Source organism: Amblyomma americanum, chromosome 2 (assembly GCF_052857255.1).
Source record: "Amblyomma americanum isolate KBUSLIRL-KWMA chromosome 2, ASM5285725v1, whole genome shotgun sequence".
In the NCBI taxonomy this organism is placed as follows: domain Eukaryota; kingdom Metazoa; phylum Arthropoda; class Arachnida; order Ixodida; family Ixodidae; genus Amblyomma; species Amblyomma americanum.
In genome coordinates, this window is record NC_135498.1 from 60,975,057 (window position 1) to 60,982,878 (window position 7,822).

General features: G+C 48.6%; 1 protein-coding gene across 1 annotated transcript; it reads right to left on the bottom strand.

Moving 5' to 3' along the window:
- Positions 1–2,180: 2,180 nt before the first annotated feature.
- Positions 2,181–7,388, bottom strand: LOC144119708 (uncharacterized). Its single transcript, XM_077652264.1, has 3 exons — positions 7,307–7,388; positions 4,798–4,940; positions 2,181–2,536 (listed from the first exon to the last, which is right to left on the bottom strand). The coding sequence occupies exons 1-3, from the start codon at positions 7,386–7,388 to the stop codon at positions 2,228–2,230; spliced, it is 534 nt and encodes a 177-aa protein (XP_077508390.1). The 3' UTR covers positions 2,181–2,227.
- Between the last annotated feature and the right edge of the window lie 434 nt (positions 7,389–7,822).

Sequence of the window (7,822 nt, forward strand, 5' to 3'; positions counted from 1 at the left end):
CCAAGTGTTGTTCGAACAATAACGTAGAGCTTAGCTCTTTCTGTAGTTGGCTGTGCGTGGCTGTGCAAGTCCGCAACGGTAGCAATGGTAAAGACTGGCAACTGTAGCAACGGCAAGCGTTACCGTATTTAGCTGTATATGCCGGTGTGGCAGTCCCAAAACTCTGTAATGATTTCTGGCCGTAGAAAAGCCATGCCTGTTTCTTGCACTGAACACACAAAAGTGGCCGGTGCGTTTTAAGTGGGTTATGCGGAAGGTATTACACTTGAGTATGCACTAGCAGGAATGGGTAGTGTACCTTGTCTTGGAATGAGGGACGGAGCCAAAAAACCTGTGCCATTTCGAGTTCAGGTGGGGCGCAGGTGCCGTCGGTTCATAGAAGTTGACGGAACACGTCAGTCGTTAAGAAATAAATTCGAGCCAGTTTCTTCCGGCCTTGTCAAGCAGACATTGATCTGGTAGGTTCGCTGCATCAACCTTGCAAGTATCGACTACATTCTTTCACTCAGTTGGTAACGGTATCGACTGACCACACAACCCGTGTTCTGTGAGCTTTCGCTGCCGATTGCACGAGCGATAAAGGCACCATCGACTAGCGCGGAGGCATCTCAAAACGCGTCGCACTGCACGTTGCCCGTACTCCTTGGACGGGAACTACGCTTCCTCGCTCGAGTGGCAACGCCTGATAGGCTCGGGCTCCCTGCTAAACGCTTACCATAGAGGCGCACAAACGATATAAGCACATGGGCGTTCGAATCTTACGTATGCAGCCATCTTCTTGCAGCAGGAGCTGAACCATCCCTTTTCGGTGCCGTCTCCGGTGGACTCGATGGCCTCGATTGTAGCAGCCTCGCTTACGGTGCGCCTGAAGGGAAGTCTCCCAAACGGCATCATGAATCCCGGAACTGTAATGACGGCGGGCTTCGATCGCAGATGAAGGGACAGGAAAGGGGCCCGACGTGCCACGTGAGTCGTGCTTCTTCTTCTTCTTCTTCTTCTTCTTCTTCTTCTTCTTCTTCTTCTTCTTCTTCTTCTTCTTCTTCTTCTTCTTCTTCTTCTTCTTCTTCTTCTTCTTCTTCTTCTTCTTCTTCTTCTTCTTCTTCTTCTTCTTCTTCTTCTTCTTCTTCTTCTTCTTCTTCTTCTTCTTCTTCTTCTTCTTCTTCTTCTTCTCCTCCTTCTTCTTCTTCTTCTTCTTCTTATTCTTATTCTTCTTCTTCTTCTTCTTCTGCTACTTCATCCTTTTTACCTCAGTAAATAGGGCTCGTGCCTCGTGGTGCTCTCTTCTTTTTCACTTCTGCTCCGCAGTCGTTTCCGGTTATTTAGAAACATTATCGGTGATGCAGAAAAAAAAAAAGGCATGTGTAACTAAAGAATAGTTGACTTCTTTTCCGGTATAAACTAAAAGTGGAGCGAAAACAAGGGCAATCCAGTACTGGCACTATTGAGAAGGAGCAGATATATTTCGTGTTTTTCTTTCTGGAAGGATGCTGTCGGTCAGACAACGCGCTCTATTTTTCTTCACGCGGTTCCAAGCATCGCGTATATCTGCATGGTTCCCGAGGGAGGACATCAAAAGTTATCTAAGAGGTTTTCTCGCCGCCGGAAGAACCAAATTGATTAGAGAACTAAAGGCTTGCGCTCCGTGTTGCCCCGGGAGAGCCCTTTCCTGCTGCCAGAGTTCTTTCTAAGAGGCAAGGGAGAATTTATTTGCAGTTCTATTTTCACGTCAACTGTGTGGCACTAAGCTGCGACCGTTGCCAGTCGCAATACTCGATCGAGACAGCTATGCTAACACGGTCCGCAAATTCAACTTCTTGGATGGATTTTGCGGAAGGGCGCGAAACGGAAAAATATATGCCGGCTAGCGATTAATGTTTGTTATTTTGAAAAACAGGTTGGGGGGGGGGGTTCTTACTCTCGGCCCTCTCTTAGCTTGTAGTTGTATATTATTACCTGGCACATCGTCTTCAACTCCGTTTGCAGATTGAAGTGAGTAGAATGAAATGAACATGTCTCCTCTTTCCATAAGTAAATTCATTTAGGAATATATAAAGGAGCTGCGACGGGAAATGCGAAGCACGAATAAGTAATCTTAGAAAACGTTCTCAAAATAATTTAATGTACCAAAGGCAACGAAATAAAAATTGTGAACTATGAGAGGACAGCTGTGGTTATGTAAAATAAGCTGCTGATTATTCGCAGCTTGTCATCCAATCCGTGCATTTCACTATATATGCTCTTGGCAGAAAATACAACAGTGACAGCGACAAAAGTCTTCGAAGTCGTCCATGTCGTCTCCTCCGTCTCCGTCCTTGATGGCTCCACTCGCAGTCCCTTTTGAAGGAATGTATTCTTCATTGTGCAGCTGCGAGTGGAAGTCGCGGAAGCCAAGGGCCAGCTTGACGCAGATCAGCACCAGCGTCAGGATGACGAATAGCCGCTGGGACAGCAGCATGCAGCCGCTAGCCGAGAGCTCGTTGATATGCAGGCTGCGGCTCTGCCACAAGATGAGGGCCGCCGCCGCCACGTAGATGACCTGCGAAGGACCGCACTCGATATTAGTGGCCGACACCGAGCGACGCACAGACGGACGGGCTGTAGTGACCCAGATGAATGAACTCATGTAAGGAACACGAACGTTTCGTGGCGTATTCCAATCGGCGATCTGGAGCTGTTCTCCGAATCCGCGAAGGAGCAAAATACGCGTCGGGGTCCACACTGAAGTGAGGTTCTGAGTCCAAATCGCCCATTGAAACACACTGCTCAGTTTCGCGGCTCAATAATACTTGCTCCGGATAGGCGATTGGAATACACCAAAGGACTGGATGACCTGCCTTCGCGGACGACCACACGGCGTCAGGTCATCTGGCAGCTAATAGGATTTCCCGGCGTCTGATGGATTGAGAGCGGTTGACGATGTAATATGAGACGCCTTTACTTCGGCTGGTCCGGTCGCGTCAGCGCCAACATCGTCGCACAATTATATTTTCGCAATTGGTCGATGGCAAGTAATATCGATAAGGCGGGCTCCATGCATCTGTTTCGCTGACAAGGCGTGTGCTGCTTGCATACGCACAAGACTCTCCAACTCTCTCTCTCTATATATATATATGTGTGTGTGTGTGTGTGTGTGTGTGTGTGTGTGTGTGTGTGTGTGTGTGTGTGTGTGTGTGTGTGTGTGTGTGTGTGTGTGTGTGTGTGTGTGTGTGTGTGTGTGTGTGTGTGTGTGTGTGTGTGTGTGTGTGTGTGTGTGTGTGTGTGTGTGTGTGTGTGTGTGTGTGTGTGTGTGTGTGTGTGTGTGTGTGTGTGTGTGTGTGTGTGTGTGTGTGTGTGTGTGTGTGTGTGTGTGTGTGTGTGTGTGTGTGAGAGAGAGAGAGAGAGAGAGAGGGGGGGGGGGAATCGTCACACTGGATCATAGTGGCCTGCGAGTAACGGCGACCGCATGAATGCGCTCTACGAAAGTAGTCAAACATAATCGACTTTTTTCATACTGTATTACCTATTAGCTCGGCCGGCTCTATTTCGAAAAATTCGCGGTCGTGCCAAGCTTGGCTCTTTTCGTGGTTCCTGGCGATCCTGGCGGTCACTATTATTTAGCATAGCGCGAAAAGAGAAAATTAAAGCAGCAGAAAAAAAAGAGATTATTTGGTGTATCTTGACCATAGTGATTACAGTACAGTAAAAAAAACTGTGTGACCAAACATTAATCTCTTCGGATAATAACCACGCAATTATATTTTATAAGAGCCCTTTTAGACGGTCTAATTCGTGCGGTTTCTTGGTGTGTGCTCTAAATGCATGAGCAAACGGTAATCATTTTGAGTGCTTTTATTCGTTTTGACCAACAAGATACTTTGATGTGTGAAGTTGACTTTAGTCTTCTGAACAGAACGCAGTACATACTTTGGTAACCTTTGGTTCGCTTTTACACGGAATCACGCGTTTGGTCCCGTAAGCATCCTACAGACACAATTCACGACCCTGGCCGGTTTCTCTTATTTGTGAATAATAAAGTAAGTTCCCTGGTGTCGGCCGTCTCGGCTGTATACTCAGTAACGGTGCATTCTTAATATTTAACGTTAATAGAGAGTTTTGCACCGCCGTAAGGGTAAACACGGTAACTACGGCAGGTGCGACCGTACGGCAAATGTGAATATGCAAGTGTGGCAACTGTAGCAAACGCAACGCGTTACCGTATCCTTAAATGTAAGCGAAGCTTGTTGCTTGCACTGAGCGCACAAAAATGGTCGGTAAGTTTTAAGTGAACTTTGCGGACAGAATAATATGTGACTATGAACTATCAGGAATGCGCACATGTCTCGGAATGAGGGACCGAGGCAAAAACCTCTGCCTTTAGAGCTCAGGTGGCGTGCAGGTGTCGTTAGTTCTAAGTTGACTGAACACGTTAAAGAATAAATTCAAGCCAGCTTCTTCCGGCCTTGGCGAGAAGGCTTTATCTGGAAGGGTCGCTACGTCAACCGCACAGTTATGTATATAGACTAAATTCTTTCATACACTCGAAGACGCATCTAACTACGTAACCCGTGTTCCGCGCGCTTTCGCTGCCGACTGCACGAGTGACAAAGACACCATAGACTAGCGCGGAGGCATCTCTAAGTGGGACGGGAAAAGCGCTTCGCTGTCTAAAAGGCTTCGCATTGCACATGCGCCGTACTCCTTGGACGGTAACTACGCTTCTTCGCTAGAGCGGCAAGGCCTGAAAGGCTCGGGCTCACTGCTAGACGTATACCATAGCGGCGCACAAACCAGATAAGTACATGAGCGTTCGAATCTTACGTATGCAGCCATCTTCTTGAACCGGGAGCTGAGCCATCCCTTGGCGGTGCCGTCTCCGGTGGACTCGATGGCCTCGACCCTAGCGGCCTCGCTTCCGGTGCACCTGAAGTTAAGCCTCGCGGACGGCATCTTGGGGCCAGGGACTGCAACGGCGGTGGGCTTCGATCGCAGATGAAGGGACAGGGAAGGGCCTCGGCGTGCCTCGTGAGTCCTGCCTGGTGGTGTTCTCTTCTTTTTCAGTTTGGCGCCGTTGACGTTTCCGGTATAAAAACAATCGGTGATGCAGAAAAAAAAGTCGTGTGTAACGAAATGATAGATTCCTCTAATTTACGGTGTAAAAAATGATAAAAAAGAGAAGTCGTTCTTAAAGTCGGTATGGAGAAGAATTTATACATTTCGTATTTGTGCGTGTGGTGTCGGCAGGCTGGGCTTAAGACACTCGCCACGCTGGAACCCGTGTTGATTGGCGGCCTTTGTGCGCAACAAAACCCACAGACTCCATCAATGGAAAGAGAGCCTAAAGAGTACGTTCCTCTATAGAGCGAACACGAAGTAACCCTTTTAAAGGCTACTTTCAGTATCACTTTTTAAACCCATGCATTTAGAATAGCGAGTAGCGGCAAAAGCCTTTTGGAGATAGCACGTGCCGGCAATCCGCAATCAATCAAACGGCTTCGCGTGGTGCCTTCAAGCGACAGTTTTTCTTTTTTTGGAGCGGGAAGGAGAAGGAAATAGTGCAGTATGTGTCACATCTTGGCGGTCCCCTGAACCGCGCCGCAAGGGAAGGAATAAAGAAGTGACTGAAAGAACAAAGGAAGAAAGGGGTACCGTGGTGGAGGGCTCCGGAAGAATTCCGACCACCTGGGGATCTTTAACGTCCACTGACATCGCACAGCACACGGGCGCCTCAGCGTTTCGCCTCTATCGAAACGCTGCCGCTGCCGTCGGGTTACAACCCGGGTACTCCGGATCAGTAGCTGAGCGCTCTAACCACTCAACCACCGCGGCGAGTTTCAAGCGACTCCCTGGATAGCATATCAGGAAAACAAAGAGCTTGTCAAGTAATAGGCGCTCTGTGTTTAAGAGGCTGGAATTAATGTTTAAAAAGCCAGAGATTCAAAGCTCGACAACCGTTTAGTGTCTGCAGGTGCATGTTTCGATTACGTTACTGGTTATTTATCTTTTTTTCCGGGTGCACGTTTACTGGATCGGACGTCTGCAGGGTCCTTGACACGTGGTTTGGAAATTAGGCGTTCACCACTCTGTTCCAGTCATTCCGGTAATGTGACTCCAGCGGCTGTGAAAAAGAAGAATGGAACAGCTGCGGCTTTTAGCTATGTGTAAAGGGCAGTGCTTACTATGCGAGGCCACGCCTTGACCTGAGTTTCCTGAAGCTCTACAAAACCGCTATTGGTTCATTAGGTAAAGCTGCGCAAACGCAGTGGCTATGTGCCCTGAGACGTAGAAGGTCGGTCAGAATTTTCAGGCCATGCGGTCTGCTTTTGAGTATTGCATATTTAGGCAGTTACAACACCCTCTAAGCTTAAAACATCTGTAGATTATGGAAGTAGTATCGTTCCAACCTCTACGAGCCTTGGTAGCTTTCTCGGCGTCATAAGTGCCAGGTATGCCGATTAAAAGCAAACCCTGTGGCCTGAAAACAATGTTTATCATGTGGCAGGACATACCAACAATTCTGGACAAAAGCATTTTTCAGAGGGAATATTTTGTAAGATTTCACTATAACAATGAATATATATGCAGACCTCCCTTGATCAGGATGAATTTTTTTGCTATTGGCCTTTCTGCTATCCTCAAAAATGTTCCCCATTGGTTTTCTATGGCAGTATTAACGGCATAAACGCGGGACGAAACGCCGCCAGAAAACCGACACCAAGCGGCGCCGATGTGAGCTGCAAGGATTGAGCAAGCGCCACTAGAGAGCCACGAGCTTCGATGTCTTATGCATTCGAGGCGCTTACCTAGGGTAAATCGAAGCTACCGCTATAGAGCGAAGCTTTTTATACGCAGCTCTTGACTCCTGCATCCAGAATACCGCCTTGTGGAGCCCTGCATCCGGAGAGCAGCTCTTCATACCCACGAATAGATAAGTTAGCTGTGTTCGTCAAATCATATTGGAGCATGTGTTGCAAAAAAATCCTACATATTGGTTTCAGCCTACTTGTTTAAGGAAATAACCTGGCCGGGTAAACGGTGCGCTAATATAGAGCAAGAAGACTCACACGTGTGGAACAATATCTGGGAATGAGACATCGAAGAGGCGATTCTGGAGGACGCGAATCAATTGAATTTAGGAGCAGATTTATTGAAACCACCCCGCGGTACCGGTGTCTCTTTAAAGAGAAGGCGGCGGCCAGAGAAACTGAGCGGCACTGGCCGACAACGATGCGGGCAGACGCTGCGAAACGAGCGGAGAGCAACTAAAAGTGCAGCTCGAAGCCTTGCATGTAGCCGCACTCTTAGTCCTCAGACTCTGGGTCGCTCTTACTCTGGCCGGGAAGCGGGAAGCCCTGCGAGCGACAGTAGTTCGCAAAGTCCTCCATGCCGTCTCCTCCGCCTCCGTCCTTCATGGCTCCACTCGCAAGCTCTCTTGAAGGGATGTATTCTTCGTTGTGCAGCTACGAGTAGGAGTCGCGGAAGCCAAGGGCCAGCTTGACGCAGGCCAGCACCAGCGTCAAGATGACGAATAGCCGCTGGGACAGCAGCATGTAGCCACCAGTCGAAAGCGCGTTGAAATGCAGGGTGCGGCTCTGCCACAAGATGAGGCCCGCCGCCACCACGTAGATGACCTGCGAAGGACCGCACTCGATCGCAGTGGCCGACACCAGGAGCTCATGCACGAACAAGAATGTTTAGTGGCGTATTCCAATTGGTGACCCAGAACGGTTCTTCAAATCCGCGAAGGAGCAAGATACTCGCTTCCCAATCAGAACTCAAGATCTCAATCAAATCCTCCCATGGAAACGCGCTCTTGAAGCTAGAAAGATTGCTCCGGATCGCATAT